General features: G+C 40.0%; 3 protein-coding genes across 4 annotated transcripts; 2 read left to right on the top strand and 1 right to left on the bottom strand.

Annotated features, from left to right (window-relative positions):
* The first annotated feature begins 250 nt into the window (after positions 1–250).
* Positions 251–3,169, top strand: LOC128673865 (uncharacterized). Its single transcript, XM_053752019.1, has one exon. It carries the CDS (start codon positions 251–253, stop codon positions 3,167–3,169), a length of 2,919 nt encoding a protein of 972 aa, XP_053607994.1.
* A 1,864-nt stretch (positions 3,170–5,033) lies between these two features.
* LOC128673361 (rho GTPase-activating protein 44-like) lies at positions 5,034–13,497 on the top strand. 2 transcript variants are annotated; one of them, XM_053751131.2, is made up of 7 exons: positions 5,034–5,429; positions 5,866–6,116; positions 6,316–6,491; positions 6,985–7,228; positions 9,828–9,977; positions 10,722–12,178; positions 12,558–13,497. In XM_053751131.2, exons 1-7 carry the CDS (start codon positions 5,377–5,379, stop codon positions 12,747–12,749), a joined length of 2,523 nt encoding a protein of 840 aa, XP_053607106.1. In that variant the 5' UTR covers positions 5,034–5,376; the 3' UTR covers positions 12,750–13,497. The 2 variants fall into 2 exon arrangements, with proteins under 2 accessions (XP_053607106.1, XP_053607107.1); XM_053751132.2 differs by lacking the exon at positions 5,034–5,429 and adding an exon at positions 5,507–5,643.
* Positions 13,498–14,042: 545 nt separating this feature from the next.
* TyrRS-m (Tyrosyl-tRNA synthetase, mitochondrial) lies at positions 14,043–17,494 on the bottom strand. Its single transcript, XM_053751133.1, has 8 exons — positions 17,096–17,494; positions 16,686–16,833; positions 16,222–16,400; positions 15,578–15,794; positions 15,386–15,464; positions 14,930–15,205; positions 14,499–14,687; positions 14,043–14,230 (listed from the first exon to the last, which is right to left on the bottom strand). The coding sequence occupies exons 1-8, from the start codon at positions 17,245–17,247 to the stop codon at positions 14,067–14,069; spliced, it is 1,404 nt and encodes a 467-aa protein (XP_053607108.1). The 5' UTR covers positions 17,248–17,494; the 3' UTR covers positions 14,043–14,066.
* Between the last annotated feature and the right edge of the window lie 640 nt (positions 17,495–18,134).

Raw genomic sequence — 18,134 nt, 5'->3', positions numbered from 1 at the left:
AGATCCAGCGTTGAGTCAGAAATACAAAGAACAAATGCATTCTCTGTTTGAAAATAAATACGCCGAACTCGCCCCGACAGCGCCCCCTGTTGGCAACACCTGTTATCTGCCTCATTTTCCGGTAGTGAACCCCTCAAAACCCGGTAAAGTTCGTATAGTTAAAGATGCAGCCGCACGTACCGATGGTGTTTGCCTTAATGATTATTTATTAACTGGCCCCGATCTGTTACAATCTTTACTAGGTGTCCTTATGCGGTTTAGACAGAAACCAGTTGCAGTAGCCGCTGACATAAAGGACATGTTCCTCCGCATAAAAATAAGAGTGAGCGATAGAGACGCTTTACGTTTTCTATGGCGTGACGAGACAGACCACGCACCCATGGAGTACAGAATGACATCTCTTCTCTTCGGTGCCACTTCGTCACCTAGCACTGCAATCTATGTGAAGAACCATAATGCTCTGTTACATCAAGAAGAATTTCCCGAAGCTGTAGATCCTATAATAAACAATCACTATATGGATGACTATTTACAGAGTTTTGACACCGCGGCTGAGGCGAACCGTGTGGCTCAGGCAGTGGATGCTGTACACCGTCGAGGCAACTTCGTGCTGCAGAAGTGGGCATCGAATGACAGCAACGCCATCGCCGGTCTCGCAGTAGAGCCCATGACTCCTAATGTCAACATCAATGAAGAAGAAAAAATATTGGGGCTCGTTTGGCGAATAGCCGACGACACCCTGGGTTTTAATTTATCTAAATTTTCCTTCAACAATAGTATTACTAAACGTCAATTGTTGAAAGAAGTTATGTCTCTCTATGATCCTTTAGGCCTTGTAACGCCAATTACCATCCAAGGCAAACAAATATTACAAGAGGCTTGGCGCAGTAACTTTGGGTGGGATGACCCCTTACCATTTAAATTAGAACAAGTTTGGCAGACTTGGTTAATTTCTTTACAAGGTTTAAAGGATGTAGCACTACCCCGATGTTACCCATTATTTAGTTCAGCAGAGACACTTGAGCTGCACGTTTTTGTTGACGCGAGCGAAGTCGCCTACGCCGCTGCGGCTTATTGGCGGTCAGTAAACGACAAAGGCGAGGTACAGGTCTCGCTCGCGGCAGCAAAGGCACGTGTGGCCCCCATTAAGATTGTTTCTATACCTAGACTTGAATTACAGGCGGCTGTTCTGGGTGGTCGGCTGGCGCACGCCGTCGAGCTTCATCACTCGCGTCGCCCGGATCGTCGCGTGCTGTGGACTGACTCGCGCACCGTGTTGTCGTGGCTGCGCGCGGGCTCGCGTTCATTCAAACCCTTCGTAACGCACCGCGTGGCCGAACTGGAAGAGACCACAACGACCTCGGAGTGGAGATGGGTGCCCACAGCTGACAACGTCGCCGACGACGCTACTCGTCGCGTACAGACCGACTTCACAGCTGCACATCGTTGGTTTCGAGGCCCGGAATTTCTATACATAGAAGAAAAATTCTGGCCGCACGACAAGGACCCGCTCCATTCCACAGAAACTGGCGAAGAACGTGTGACTGCGACCACCATTCGCCCGCAACTCAAAGATGCCCTACCCGATGTGTCGAGATTCTCATCCTGGATCCATCTAATCAGATCAACCGCACGCATACTGCAATTCATCGATCGTTGCAAAACCCACACCGTCACCGCCATGCGTAGAAAACGCACTCGCTGCACTCCATCTGAGGACCCTGACTGGACAGGCGTCCAACCCCGGTCATCCCGCGCTAGCGTAAGAACGACTCCACAGCGCAACCACAGCAATGCTAGCGCCTCCCGCACCTACGTGCCCCTCGCAGCCTTTTACACGCGCCGCGCTGAACTCATATGGACACGCGCCCTTCAGGAAGACTGCTTTTCGTCGGAGCTACGTGACATCACCGGCGGGAGGAGACTATCTACTGACAGTCGCCTTCGACATCTATCCTTGACTACGGACCAAAATGGCGTAATGAGGTTACGCTCTCGAACTGCCGCCGCGACTGATATCAACGAGGAAACTCTGTCCCCAGCAGTGTTAGACGGAGACCACGCCTACAGTCGACTGTATATAAACTGGATCCACCGAAAGTTACATCATAGCGGCGTCGAATGCGTTACAAATGAGATACGCCAAAGATTTTGGATGCTACGCATTAGACCCACAGTAAGAGCAGTCATCAGACGATGCCAGCCCTGCAGACTGCGCCGTGCCACGCCTCCTGAACCGCTGACGGGGAACCTGCCACCGTGTCGCCTCACCCATCATCAGCGTCCATTCACACAAACAGGATTGGATTATTTCGGGCCGCTTTCAGTCACCATAGCGAGACACCATGAGAAGCGCTACGTTGCCTTATTTACCTGCTTGACGACAAGGGCAGTTCATTTAGAAATAGCGTCGTCACTCTCTGCTGATGCTGCTGTGCTCGCACTACGTCGTATGATGGCTAGACGTGGTTGCCCCGACACTGTATGGAGTGACAATGGTTCTAACTTCCACGGAGCTGATGCTGAACTACGAAAGGCAGCCCTAACCTCTATGAAAAAAGAAGCGGACATTCGACAAATAAACTGGCACTACATTCCTCCAGGTGCACCGTTCATGGGCGGAGCTTGGGAACGGTTAGTGCGTTCAGTTAAAACCGCACTGACGGCTACATTGCACGAACGTCACCCTCACGAAGACGTCCTCCACACTCTACTTACGGAAGTCGAACATACAATTAATTCTCGACCACTGTCACACGTGTCGGTCGCACCGGAAGACGACACCGCCTTAACCCCTAACCACTTCCTATTAGGGGGTCCTTCAAAGGTTCCATTACCGGGCGCATTTACCAAGGTAGACGAGCTTGGACGGTCGCATTGGAAAGCTGCTCAACGATTGGCTGATCTATTCTGGCAGCGCTGGGTGCGAGAAGTCCTACCTCTCCTTCATCATCGGCGGGAGCCGCATGGTCACGGCGAGGCGGTAAAAGTAGGCGATGTGGTCGTCATAGTGGACTCCACGTTACCACGAAACGTATGGCCGAAGGGAAGGGTGGAGCAGGTCTATCCAGGCGCGGACGGAGTAATACGAGTCGTAGACGTCAAAACTAAGAATGGCCTAATGCGTCGCCCGACTAAGCGTTTAGTTATATTGCCAGTAGAATGTTAAGCTGCGTTGTTTGTATAATTCTCCAAAAGTCAGATTTGTAATTCATTTAGTCTATAACTTCAATGTAATAATTCAAGTTATCATTGAACTTTATTAGTTATATTCATAATTTGTTTAATCTGCCTATAACTATACTAGTTGTTGAACTGTAATAGTTGTTGTATACATGACGCGTTTTGTCGTGGGCTTGTCACGACATAGTAACTCAAATTATTCCTTACAATCGATAAGCTTATATTACGGTACAGCGCGTCATTGTATTCATTGGAATTATGTTCCTGTGTAAGTCATTGTATTCATTGGAATTATGTTCCTGTGTAAGTCATTGTATTCATTGGAATTATGTTCCTGTGTAAATCATTTTATTCATTGGAATTATGTTCCTGTGTAAGTCATTGTATTCATTGGAATTATGTTCCTGTGTAAGTCATTGGAATTATGTTCCTGTGTAAGTCATAGTATTCATTGGAATTATGTTCCTGTGTAAGTCACTGTATTCATTGGAATTATGTTCCTGTGTAAATAATTTTATTCATTGAAATTATGTTCATGTGTAAATCATTGTGTTCGTTAGAATACTTATATGTTTTGTGTACGTCATTGTAAATGTTAGCGTTTATTGTATATTTCCTTGTACACCGAGCTATAAATTGTACCAGTTAGCTAAGTAAGGACCACTTAAGTATTAACTTGTCATCAACGGGATTACATGTATCGGTAGCTGAATACTGTCTATATGTTTACTGCGTTCACACGGCGGGAGAGATGTTACCGATACATAAGTCGTTCCCTGCATTGGTTTATACTGCGGGCTGGCGGCAATGCGTATGCTTTTACTATACTGGGACACGCGCAAATAACGCGCCTTATTTGGTAATGTTCGCGGTCCTCGATCGTGATTGGCGCTCGCAGTCGCTGTGGCCCGTTGATGGCATCACGCGTTCCCGCTTCCCGCGCCCGCTCACAGGTCAGTCTGTGTCGTCGTTCGTCTTGTAACAGTCGTGTGTGCTAAGATAAATATTCCGTGATTGTAAAGTGTTAAGGCTCCTCATTGTACGATAATAAACGCTGTTGTACCTACCTAAGTCCACTAATCTTTCATTTCTAACACCAGGGTCATTGCACGCGAGAGCGAGAGAACACGACAAACCATGAAATGGAATTTTGGAGTTTTAAACTACGTCCATAAATTCATTGATATTTTGGGATTTAAACGCAAACCTTAATAACTTTGTGATAAACGATAATATTAAATTTTGATTACTCACATGTATTAATATTAAGCCTTTAACTTTTTGGCATAATTTAATATTATCGTTTATATCACAATACATTGTATGAAAAAAAAATTACTCACTCTTAGAAAAGATTTTATTCGAAGCGAATATTCCGCTTCTGTATTGACTATTGACACAGAGACTCAATACCTATTTAGATCATGGAATCAGTAGGTACTACGGAGTATCTACCTACTAATTCCATGATTTAGATAAATTAAATGCCTGTGACGAGTTACCGATTTTGAGTATGTACAAGATTAATTTTTTGGTTTAGTAACAAAAACTCCACATTTCCTTATAAGGGAATTTTTGAAAAGTTTATGGGATTTTAGGTGGTTATTTTCTTTTATTTATTTTAGTAGTAGATGAAATACTTTCTTGAAGGATAAAACTCATCTATAGATTTGTTACTACGTGTTATAATTTATTGACAAGTATCTGAAAATCTCTGAAAATGTATTTTAGAATCGATCGAATTAAGACATCACTAAAAAAAATGAAATGTTATTGTACCATTGTTTATGGTCAGGCTGTATGGGCTTAGATCCCTTTGCCTTTCCATATGGATAAACTAAACAAAAAAAATGTTTATGGTCAGTTAATTTTATTTTCCTTGACTTGATTCATCGGATTCGCGATTCGTCGGAAATAGTTTAGAATTTTTCTGATTTCTGTAATATACAAATTCCATAATAAGTGCCGATTAATTATTAAGTTGTAAACGAGGAATGTAGTGCCTTATTAAACAAAAATCAGTGTGCAGTGTTTCATGTTGTTCTACGGTTTTCTTGCTAGGATGATCTCATTGACGCGCTGACAGTACGTTCTTTTTAGTGAGATCTCGGCTCAATCGTTTTATTATTTTATGTAGACTAAGTCCAATGACCTTGTAGTTCACAATAAAATATCTGAAAATACTTAATCAAAATGAAGAAACAGTTTTACAGAGTAAAACAACTAGCGGATCAGACGTTTTCAAGGTAGGCACCTACTCGAAAGTACATTTTTATCAATGATACCTATAGATAAGATGTTTCTTTGTGGGAGTAGCTGGTATTACAAATTCACAATCATTTGTGAAAATATCTTTGTCAAATTACCTACCTCTAAAATTAACTGATCGATCTTACTACTGATAGCTTATAATTTGGTTTTCGCAATCTATTTGTTTAAAATGCTTCAAGTACTTTTAAAGTAAGTTACTTTATTATTTAACTTATTTAATAGCATGCTCACCTTAAAATAAAGATTTATAAACTAGATATTAACTAGATAGATTTAGAACTTCTTACTTGCTGCTTCAATGATCCATAAATGAAACTTAGCCTCCAAAATACGAGAGCGTATTCGCGTGAGTGTGTTCTGTAATAACTATAATATATAAACTTTGTCTGTGAAAGTATTTTACCTCAATAGATCTGGAAAGAATGAAGCTTTAACTGACGAGCTGCAAACAGCTGACAGGAAGGTGGAAAACCTCAGGCATGCATTACAACTCATCAGCAAACGGCTGGCAACGGCCGCCGGGAGCACCCAAGGCCAAGATCCAGCAGCAAGAGAAAAACGACTTAAAAAGCTGCCAGAGTACCTTCTTGGCCTGTCCATGTTAGAAGCCAGTAATTTTGATGATGATGACAGCATATTAAAGTTTATATTACATGAATGTGGTAAGTAGTATTATGTTGTACAATCACATGCTAAATTGAAACTGTTTTTATTTTTTATTTATGGTCAAATCTTGCTGTATACTAAATCAGAAAAGGTTTATTACAATTTACATATTGTAACAGTGAAACAAAAAAACCATTATAGAATAATTTTCTGGTGTGTACTGTGATATTCACTATTATATATTTTTATCTGTAGGGAAAACAGAGAAATTCCTTGCTAATGAGATAGCTGAGCATGAGTTGAAGGTGGAACAGTTGGTGTGTGCACCGCTCACCACAATCAGCGACCAGGACCTCCCGGCCATCATGAAAGCCAAGAAACAGCTCAGTAGGCTCATCAATGAGAAAGAGTCAGCTGCAAGCAAATACCAAGTATGTCTAAAACATTAATATAGCATTAATTGTTCTCAAAGCTAATGTTTTTGATGAGGAAAGTAATATTTTATAGTCCCAAAATAGTTATTTATTAGTGCTCTATTATAATATATGTTGAAATTTCATATGGTAACAGCAACATCAAATAAACTGTATGTTGATATAACTGTCTATCTATTGTCTTTGGCTTGTATTGTGTCTCTGTGTAACATTTTTCCTATAAAAAATGTCTTCTGAAATACACTGCAGAACTTAATGGAGTGTTGTTTCATTTATCAATAATATACATATATAATACACTTGGTATCAAAAGAATGATAATCTACCAATGCCAAAGCAAAAAAAAGTTATTTATTGAATAGGCAGCTTCTGCAACTAAAGTGTTGATATCAGGCATTAACTTAAATTTATTTATTTACTTAATTTATGCTACTTATTTTTTTTTAATCATGTTCTTTTTCATTATAAGTAGAAATATAAATGTTTGCAGCATTTAGAACGTCAAAGGGATGAAAACCCCACAAAATTAAATGCAGCAAGAGAAGAGTTGGAGGAGGCTGGCATCCGCGTTGAGTCAGCCAGAGATGCTTTAGCTGCAGATATGTTTGCACTGGTTGCGAAGGAGGCTCAACTTGCACATACCTTACTGCAGTATGTGAAGCTACAGAGGGCCTATCATGAGTCAGCTCTGCATTCCCTACAAGACACTGTGCCAGAGTTAGAAAGGTTCATAAGTAAGTACATAGTTTGGTTATTGTATACTACATAATAGCACAAACCATATTAATATTACAAATTATTATATATGATACATATGTATCCCTATAAATGTATCATATTTAATGAACATGGTTTGTTTTCGAAATATTGTTTAATGCATCTATTTTAAAGCCTAAAGATATAACAATGAAGCTATAATATCCTGTTAACATGCAGAATATTTATGTTATGGTATTTAAATAATCGGTACCTGTGTATTATTTTGATGACTATCAAACATTTTATAGAGAACTTTGTTAATAATGAATTGGTATACAAACATTTGTAATTTTGTAGGGTTAATAGAGTTGGCCATGGCATTAACAAACATTATCATTTTCTTAACATACTAGTATATTCGTATGTATTAATAATTCTGTCATGTTATGTAGTGCAGATCAAATCATCAAAGTTATCATTATTTGTTAGAATGCAGATATTATTTATCAGAAGAGATGCCAATCATAGGATGTTGTTTGTGATACATATGTTTTATTGAATCAGAGACAACAAAACATGACTGCTTATCTCTGCTAATACATACTATCAATACAATCTATATATCCAATTTCGATGTTTAAATGATTTGCGCCGCACACACATTAGCATGTTATGAAATTATTATGTAAAAGTTAGTTGCTATGGTCATTAACCCAAAATGTATGTCTATTCATACTCACACAGTAGTATTTGTGACGTAAAATGGTCATAACTGAGATGTGTCATTGTGGCCCAGATCTTTCAACCTACTGCTGAGATAAAATACATAATTGCCTTGAATGTTTGGTAGGAATAGAACGCATAATATTGTTTATGTTTACACCAGGCTAATTGCATGCAATGTAGATATGACTAAGGTGTTTATTTTAAAGTCTAATAATTTAGAGATCTGTGATTATTATTAAGGAGGCTCAAAAGGTTTCGGCGCAATGATTTTTTTTTCAATAGCTGTAACATGTCCCACTGCTATTCCCCACTCTTTTTCCATGTATTCGATTATCATATCTAAATTGTTTACGACTACGTCCTTAATAAGTTAAACAATGCTCCTTTTCCTGTCGTGCCTAAATAAGGTGTCACAATGACTTTGTCACCACAAGGTAATGGTTGAACAGAAACAGTTTAAGAGAACGAAAATATACTGCTATATATTCTATTATTGTAGTAGTAATATCTATGTCGTTGCTTTCCAAACAGCCGGCGACAGATAGCGTAGCTGCTTTGAGCTCATAATCTATATTACTAATTTCATCAAACATTAGGATATGGGACTCAATAGGTCATTTACCACGCTAAGAACGCATTTATCCACGTAGTAATGCCTTTTTGTCTGTGGTTGTCGTTTTTCTTTAATCAAAGAGTCCAAATGCTAATAACATGCTAAAGTGGAAAAATAGAAGTAAATTAAATATAGCACAAATCAGAATAACTGTAATTTTACAGTGTGTATCAAAATAATTATAATCTAGGCCCAATTCATAATGGATAGCGACCTAGTTAGTAACTATTGCACCGAATGTTTGTAAATATTCCAGAAGTAAACAAAATGATCTTGGCTTCTGTATTAGCGGTGTTTTGTAGCATCAAAATAATGACGTCCGGTTGAAAATCGCAGTACAACAGGAAAAGTAATGTGATTATATTTGTAGCATCTTACAAGACCGACGACCTCCAGAAATTCATGGTACTTTTACTTGATTTTAATGAACGATTTAGGCACGGTCACGCATCACCAACTGTATCTCTCCAGTTAGTTATATTGGTGCCAAACATTTTAATACCAAAATGCAATTGAATTGAGTCGTGTCTGTTGTTTTTTTGCGCATACAGTAATCGGTCAGAATATAACGTTTTTATTTGGAAGCAAATACGATTACCATTACGTAGATTACGAGACGTTTCATAGGGTAGGTTAGGTTAGGTATAATAAAGATAAAACCGATATGCAATATGTCTATATAACCGTGTAACATGGCCACAACTAATCCGACTGACCCGATTGAGTTAACTCAATTTATTTCTGCTTAGGTTGGGAATTCCGATACAAAAATATCCTGTCTGGGTATCCTGTAATAATAAATTGTTTTAGTCTATGGAAACAAGTGTCTCTACTGTAATATTAGTTGGATTATTTTCACTCTGTGATTTTTACATTTCTCTTTAGAGATCATCGACCTTTTTTTTCTAGTAACTGAAGCTACAGGCGTACAGAGTCCACCCGCTGTTATGATGATGCCGTCACGATAGCGCGTCTCGCTGACGTGTTTATAAATTTAACGTTTTTACCACCTTGAGAAATTTACAAAATAAAATCATCCCGTTTAGCCCTCGTGGTCGCACTGCCTGATGTGACCAACGTTAAAAATAAACAAGCCGGATAATCCGCCGCGACGCGCGCTCGACCCTAGACAGCTGGCAACTGTAAGGTCTGTAATGTGAAATGACCGAGTGTTATTTATTCTCTTTATTATACTATGACAAAGTCCGAAAAGCTGACTAGGCCCTGTCCTAACTCAGTATAGTAAATACTGGAAAAGGGAAATATTTGCTGACATCGAAATTTTTGTTTTACAGATGACAGTTCAGTGAAACCAGTGTTCGGATATCCATTGGAGGAGCACCTTCGCGTGACCGGACGCACTATCGCCTTCCCGATCGAGCTGTGTGTATGTGTGCTACACGAACGGGCTCTCAACGAGGAGGGGCTGTTCAGGATCGCAGGAGGTAGGTTTGCAATACTTATTATTTAAGCTTTATTGGTAAAAAATACGATTTCTAAAAGTACAATAGGCGGACTTAATGCTAAAAGCGATCTAACAGTCAACCTTTAGGTGATACAGATAATGCTATGTGGGATATTATGGAATCAGAGTGCATTTTTCTTGACCAGACTCTACTATAGCCTCGATATATCGAGTTGTGTGTGTCTGTGCTACACAAAGGGTTCTCAATGAGAATATTGGGATTTCCAGGATCATTTACTGTATTTCTGTTGCTTATGTATTAGAAATAGAGCGCATATTTCAATAGAACTTAACTACACATTTTTAGGGTGTGGTATGTGTGCATTGCACACTAATGCATTTTCTTCCTTGTGTAGTAGGTAAAGAGTGCTTACCCTAGTGTCTGGACGCTTAGTCATGATCACGATAACCAAATGTCATATTGTACAGCATATCTGTTTGGAAAAATATACTATTTTCAAGAGCTACATTAACACAAGAGAAGTGTATGTGTAAATAACTGCGTTTGTTCTAATTCGAAACGTAAAATTACATTGTTTTAGATTATACATAGTTTCTTGTTAGCTACTATGTACACATATTTTTGTGAGATGCAATGCAACCTAAAACTCTATGTTTTGTATATGATGTTTAGTAATAGTTATAATATGTTGTGTGTGATAAGAATAAAAAATGAAATAAACATTATTTTACTTGGGTCATTGACATTATATAACCGTTCCAGGGACGTCGAAGGTGCGCCGGCTGAAGCTGTCTCTGGACGCGGGCGTGTTCAGCGTGCCGCTGCCGCGCGACTACCGCGACGTGCACGTGGTTGCCTCCGCACTCAAGGGCTACCTGCGCGAGCTCCCCGAACCCCTGCTCACCTTCCGCCTCTACGACCACTTCATCGCCGCCTCCCGCCACGCCTCCGAACAGGCCCGCCTCAACGCCCTCTGGGAAGCCATCCACCTCCTCCCCGACGCAAACTTCCAGAACCTGCGCTATCTCATCAAGTTTTTGTCCACTTTGACCCAGAATCAAAGCACCAACAAAATGACACCCTCCAACCTCGCTATCGTGATCGCCCCCAACCTGCTGTGGGCCGCGGACGAGAGCACCTTCGACATGAACGTCACGACGGTCGTCAACTGCATCGTCGAGCTGCTCATCAAGCACGCCGACTGGTTCTTCAAGGACGACGTCAACTTCTTCGTGACCTTCAGCAGAGAGGACCTGCTGCCGGAGCACGAGTGGGTGCTCGGCGACCCGCCCGCCTCGCTCGCGCAGGAGCACGCCAACGGCGACTACAGCAGCATGAGCAAATCTATGTTCGACTACACTCACATCAACTCTAAAAATAATTCAGACTCCGCCGGTCGGCACTCGCGGAGCAATAGTCACGATACTAGTTTAATATTGTTAGAGAATAATATCAAAAACGCTCAATCGAATAGCTCGCTATCTGACCAATCTAGTCCACCGCACGGAAGCCCGAAACCTATTTTGCGGCGGAAGAACAAACCTCACGCGCCCGTTCCGCCGAACTTTACACCGGATAAAAATAAAAAGATAGAAACTCCAATGCCTGAGCCTATTAAAGAAAAAGAGATTAGTTTACCAAAAGAACCAGAGAAACCGGCGAAACCGCAGCGTCCTATAATATCGGAAACAGGGAAAGTCATATCGGGCGTTCAAACCATCAACAGGTCAACGTACAGACAGAGCAAGGCGATGAAAGAGGAAGCGCGGAGCAACAGCCGGGAGAATCTTCTGGATCTTCGGCGACAGAGTCTGGAACTAGAAAAGGAGAAGGCAGACGGCTCGAAAGACAAAGAAGGGGGGACGCTGGTAGTGAAAAATGTGACAGCGCAGACGGGGGTGGCGGGGCGGATGAGGGTGGGGGACGGCAGCGGGCCGATGTCGCTGGGGTGCGAGAAGCCGGCGCCGCGCTCGCAGCCGCTGGTGAAGCCGAGCGGGCAGCCGCCGCCGCGGCCGGTGGCGGCGCCGCGCACGGTGCTGCCGGCGCCGGACGAGGAGGTGGCGCTGCGACACAAGCCGGCGGTGCCGGAGAGGCCGGCCACGCTGCGGCCGCAGAGCTTCCGCTCGCGCGGCTCCGTCACCGAGGCCGACCTCGCGCCCACCACGCTCGAGCGCACGCACATCTACACGGTCGACAAGCAACACCCGACTGTCATACAGGTAAACAAATGCTTACAATATTTGTTGGATCTTTATCTTCATGCAAGCCTCATTCCTAATGAAAACAATATAGTAATAAGCAATAGTAGTTTTAAATGTCACCGGTTAAGTGTAATTCGCTTTTATAGTTTACTTAATTTGAAGTGACATCTAGTACATTGTGTACCCCTCATATCGAAATTGCCACTAATCCTATATTATAGATGTGAAAATGTGTTTGTTTGTCCTTCTTTCACGTCAAAACGGACCATAGTATCGAAATAGTTTTTGGCGTGAAGAAAGTCTAAGAGCTGGAGAATGACATAGGCTACTTTTTGCCGCGAGCAGAGCCACGGGGCAGCAGCAAGATTTCCATAAACTATAGAAATTTGCGTGTCAGGTGGGGCAGCAGGCAGAAGAAGAGAGCCCACTGGCGCCGCGTACGCACAGCTCGAGCGGCAGCCTGGAGCTGAGCCGGCAGCTGTCGCAGTCGGAAGGCAGCATCAGCGCCACGCGGCCGCCGCGTCCGCTCGTGCCCGCGCCGCCGCCGCCCGTCGCCGGCCTCGCGCTCCAAGAGAGCACCGACCTTTAATGTCACGTCGCATGGACCATTCGTACGTGTCGCGAGGTCATTCTGACCACGAAATACCCAAAGCACTCTAGTTTTAAGACTTACCACTTTTCGAACACACAAGATATCCGACGTGTATGATGAACTCCTCACATGTTTCCCACACCGATCTGGGTATTTCGTCCGTTCGCGAGTGTCTTAGTTGTAATCGAAAGAGACTGACATGTTGTATTTTATACGATCGCGCCTGTTACTATTGATTGGCCGTCTAGATATCTAGATTCGTTACGCGAGAGCATGTTTATTTGCATGAAATTATTTTTGTAACTCGTTAAGGTTTTCGTGAAAGGGCTCGCTGACATAAGTTATTTTTAAGTCGGCCATCTTCGGTCTTGAAATTCCAAAAAGACATATCGGCTACTTTGTCAATTTAACTTTTTATTCATACAATAAGATTTTGACGTATAAGATTGTACAATATAGAGAATTGCAATGATTCCTTGTGATATTAGGAACTTATTCACGGAGCCCCGCCCTGGGCGGGCGCACAAACGTAACAGTTGTTTGATGATTAGCCATATTTTTAATATTATATTTGTAACTTGACCGTGCATTAATTAATTTTATTAGCAGCGCTGTTTCAGTGAATATATTTAGGCTTAAGTATGTTATGTAGTATTTATGACGTTTTATGTGATACGCATTTTATTATTATACTGCAAGTATACAAGCTTCTGTTGTAAGTAATATTATTACGATTATTCCGAAATCTATTCTCTTTCACTTATTCAGTCCTATATAAAACAATCGATCTGAGGCATTATATGTGCGTGTTCATTGTAAATCTACTGATGCTGCTTTGCGGCGGAGCTACCATTTTAAAAACATATCAATTATACCTTAATATGGCGTTCGTCCACAGATAGAACATTACATTGAACGTAATTTTCTTATATCTGTGCATTCGTCGGACGTACATAATGTACATATGTCATGAATTAGTAGGTACTTAGTACCTACTAATTCCATGGTAAGTACTCCGTGTACCAACTAATTCCATGACATGTATAATCTGTCAAGAAAGTGTTCACTTTCCTTGAAACGAACGCACGATTAATTCAAGGTCAAGATTGGTTGATAAACTCCCAGTGTTGCCAGCCAACACCATTTATTTTCATCCTTTTCTTGACAAATTGTAACAAACAACTAGATAATTCAACTTTTGAAAGCTGCGAAAATATTGGAGGAATGTGCTCCAATAAAAGAACCTTTAAACGTTTTGGGATGACGGACACTAATTATAATAAAAATCAGTTACGTCTAACAACTAGAATTCATTCATGTTTGCCATTGAACAATATAATAGTTACGTTTGCCGACTCTCAGCAGAGAAGTGAGATTCGGTAAGATGTGTGCAGATTCTGTTATCACCTCGTCGACTTTCTTCACTCTCTGATGATTTATGTAGAAGCCACCTGCATTGATTATCCTCATGGCATCATCTGAAATGATTTATATGTTTAAGTTTAAAATTCCGATGTCGTATTGACTGCTTGATAGATTTTTTTTAAATTATTCGTCAAATGAATGAAAAATATATTTAAAAATGGATTTGAATACAAGAATTTTATCTCTTATTCCCTCATGTTCCGGTTTGCAAACCTTTAGATTTTACGACTAGCCGCCTGCCTGACGTCAACCCTCTTTGGGGACACTATTGTTGCATATCAAGTCGACGCTTTTTAACATTTAACCACGTCACGAACTTACTCTCAGTGGGGAAGCAGTTAGCTCTCACACCGAGGTCCAGCACAGTGATGCCAGGCTGCAGCAGCAGCCTGACGACGGGCGCGCCTGTGAACACCTGCGCCAGTTCGTCCTGAGTCAGCGACGCCAGCGCGGTCACGTCCTTGCTGTATATCGCATCAGTCGCGCGCCGCGCTTGCGATAGGCCCGCCTCTGAAATGGCGCCAAATTAACACTTGATAACTTCGCCACTTGCTAATGAAATATCTTGCTTCTAGCTTGCTAATATTATATTGGGTGCAAACTAATTTCAAAATTATACGAACACCGCCATCTAGTGGCAGTAAACGCATGCACACTAATGAGCTAAATAGCTAGTGTGCTGGATTCCTCATGATGCTTCGCATCAATGGAAGAAAAAATAAAGTTAAATCTATGGTAAAGTTGTTTCTTACCACCATGTACGAGTAATGTTAAGTGCTCTGCCAAACACATCTGTGGATACCTTTCTTCTGGATGCTGTTTATGTTTGAACATTATATCTTTAATTTCTCCTAGAGTATAGAATGTGAATAATTTCAGGAGTCTTTCCACTTCCGAATCTTTTGTTCTAATAAAATACTGATATAAATTAAATGGACTAGTTTTTTCTGGATCCAGCCAAAGTGCATTCCCTGCAGATTTACCGAACTTGTCACCTTCCTCGGTTGTCACTAGTGGTAGAGTAAAACCTGGCAATTATATTAACAAAATTATTGTTAAAATTGATCTTCCCCATGAATCTGACATAGAGCCACCAAGCAACTGAAGCCTCGACAAAAAATAGATTTCATAAAAATAGTGTTACATGTATATTATATGAATTAATATTGTGTTTTGAATATGAATATCATCAAAAAATAATACATTACCATATACAGGTTTCTTTACAGTTCTACTGATAAGTTCGTGACCTGCACTGATATTTCCCATTTGGTCACTCCCTCCAATCTAAAAAATAAAAAGTGAAAGAAAACTTGTATTTTTTTAAATTGAAATGTGTGAATCCTTAGTTGTCGTGAAATCCCTTATTTGTATAAGGGAAAGAAAATGTATGCATTTACCTGGAATCTACAGTCGCATTCATTTAACAATTGTAACCAATCATAAGATTGGAATATCTGATATGTGAACTCTGTGAAACTCATTCCAACTTCCGAATTGATTCTACTCTGTACACTCTGCTTCAGCAACATTGTGCCCATTCGGAAATTACGACCAATCTCACTAACAAATTTAATAGCATCTATATTTCTGTACCAACTTTCATTGTTGACTATTCTGAAACAAAGTTGATTAATTTTAAGATAATTATTTTAATAAAATACATGATTAAGTAAAACACCAGCATCATCTTGCAGGAAGCTGATGTTATAAATGATATCTCAATACATAAGATAAAATTAACTTTCGAATTTATATTACCTATCCTTCATTGTTGTGAGATGCTGACCCTCAGGACAATGATTTGTACTTTCTTGTTCTTAGATCCTTACCTGACATTTGTATGTCTATCATGCCTCTCTTGATAAATATTCTTATTGGAATAAAGGTCAAAATTTATATGCTATTGGTTAGAATGTTAGCTATCTAGTCCTGTGAGGTTGCTACTCTTTACCAGAAACCCTATCTAAACTACATCATTAGTGATCCACTTTTTATACATTAGATATAGTTTTACATATAATACATTAGATAGAATACATACTTCAATGGTTTTAGAAAGTCTTCATTCTTCGGCCAAATGTACCTGTAGTGGTTATCAAACACAGTCTCTAAATTTTTTTTTATGCATTTTATGTTGTTATCAATAAAATCTTTCTCAAGTGCTACCCGGTCAGAGTTTCTTCCACTGGGATCACCAATATGGCCAGTAGCTCCTCCTAACTGTAAAATGGTCAAATATAAATTAAATTTTGAAATGAAGAAAACTAAAAATATTGTGTCAAAATTAAAATAAAGGAACAGTTTTGTTGAATTTAATAAGTAAATATTATATTGGTAAAAAATGTAATAAAATTTTTAAATGATATCACAATATGAAAGCTATAAGGTAAATATACAATATTTAAGGAGCTATGGAGCCCCCAGGAACATCTTTACACATATATTAATGATGATACTATAATTATGACAAACAAAACAATTACATTATTAAATAAATATTCTTACCAATGCAATAACTCGATGTCCACTGCGTTGCCAGTGTAAGAGATTAATTATAACAAGGAGGTTTCCAACATGAAGGCTGTTAGCAGTAGGATCAAACCCAGCATAAACACACTGCGGAGATTTGTTCAATAAGTTTATAATTTCATTCCTGTAACCATCACAGAAACCAAATAACTAAGACATAAAAAATTAAGTCCTACTATTATTATATTATAAATGCGAAACTTTGGATATAAGCGAGCATGTACCTAGAATAGCAACAAAGTACAATATACCTATCCAAAGTATTTTTTATCAAGAAATTATGTACAGGAGCGAAGCGCATATCTTGAAATAGACAAAATAATGCAATGAAGTTTGAGCCACCACTTCTCCACACACTATCTATAATAGCTTGAAAAAATACTTACGCTGCTGTATTAGGAAACAAGTCTTGATACATTCCACGCTCACTGAGTTTTAGCATGTTCCTGTTGGTATAGGATCGTCTGTGCGATGAGATCCATGTCGTTTTGTAATAATGGAATATTGTATTAAAAAGTTTCATTTCTTTGATCATCATTTTAAATTTTTATGTGTAATAACATAACCTCAAAAAAAAATGAAATTATTTGTTTTCTATTTTCGGAAAATTAGTAATGAAAATGAACCTCCTGTTACTATAATATATAAAATAAAACTCCAACTTGATAAAATTTCAAATAGTGGGAACTTTCCCAGGTGTATATACATAAAATTTAAATTTTATATTCCGTACATAAACAAAAACTTCTTTCATTCCCACGCAGCTCGCAGAGCAGCCACAGCTGATCAAGGAACATCAGCTGATGTATGACAGTGACACTGACATTATGCAATCTTCTTAAAAAAATGTGTTAGGGGATGGATGGTTTTGGGCAGAGACGAGATGACGATACAGCGGTATTCGGATGAAGCACAGATATAAGAACATTAAATGTTCTTGGGACGAAGATTATTGTCTTACGAAATACTTCGTACCTCTCGCCTCCGGCCACGGGATTGGCCAGTGTCCCGCTTTAAAAGGAACTTTCCTCCTGCATACGCAGAGGCTACAAAATGGAGTTCTTCATAAAGGGCGTGAAGAAATTTATTCAGACCCGGCAACGCGTGTGTTTGGTGTTGCAGGTGTCCATGGGCTTCGGTGAAAATCTCCCATAAAATTAGCCGCATGCCTGCTTAGTAAAAGTTCCTATAACTTTTACTAAGCGTCCAAAAAATAGTACTACATACATAAGTAGCCATACCCTTTCTCTTCATAGTCTTATTCCTCATGACTGGAGGGTCATGTTCATTACGGAAATGAAACTTACGACTTTATGGCACCAGAATATATAGATTGCACGCGCGTGGGGCCCTTCCTAATTTACCCTCTCTATTTCACACACAAGTTGATAATCAACCAGAATGCAAGTTTCCTCAGTGTGTTTA

The sequence above is a fragment of the Plodia interpunctella genome, chromosome 11 (assembly GCF_027563975.2).
Source record: "Plodia interpunctella isolate USDA-ARS_2022_Savannah chromosome 11, ilPloInte3.2, whole genome shotgun sequence".
In the NCBI taxonomy this organism is placed as follows: domain Eukaryota; kingdom Metazoa; phylum Arthropoda; class Insecta; order Lepidoptera; family Pyralidae; genus Plodia; species Plodia interpunctella.
The sequence above is the reverse complement of the archived record's forward strand: the minus strand, read 5'-3'. Positions and strand labels throughout refer to the sequence as shown.

Excerpts from the sequence above, each read along its gene's own strand:
- LOC128673865 (XM_053752019.1), top strand. The coding sequence starts at position 251 with ATGCGGTTTAGACAGAAACCAGTTGCAGTAGCCGCTGACATAAAGGAC.
- LOC128673361 (XM_053751131.2), top strand. The coding sequence starts at position 5,377 with ATGAAGAAACAGTTTTACAGAGTAAAACAACTAGCGGATCAGACGTTT. Across the intron at positions 5,430-5,865 it reads GCGGATCAGACGTTTTCAAG|ATCTGGAAAGAATGAAGCTT; the intron begins GTAGGCACCTAC and ends TTACCTCAATAG. Across the intron at positions 6,492-6,984 it reads CAGCTGCAAGCAAATACCAA|CATTTAGAACGTCAAAGGGA; the intron begins GTATGTCTAAAA and ends AAATGTTTGCAG.
- TyrRS-m (XM_053751133.1), bottom strand. The coding sequence starts at position 17,247 with ATGATGATCAAAGAAATGAAACTTTTTAATACAATATTCCATTATTAC. Across the intron at positions 15,795-16,221 it reads GACTTTCTAAAACCATTGAA|AATAGTCAACAATGAAAGTT; the intron begins GTATGTATTCTA and ends ACTTTGTTTCAG. Across the intron at positions 14,688-14,929 it reads AACATTACTCGTACATGGTG|AGGCGGGCCTATCGCAAGCG; the intron begins GTAAGAAACAAC and ends GCGCCATTTCAG.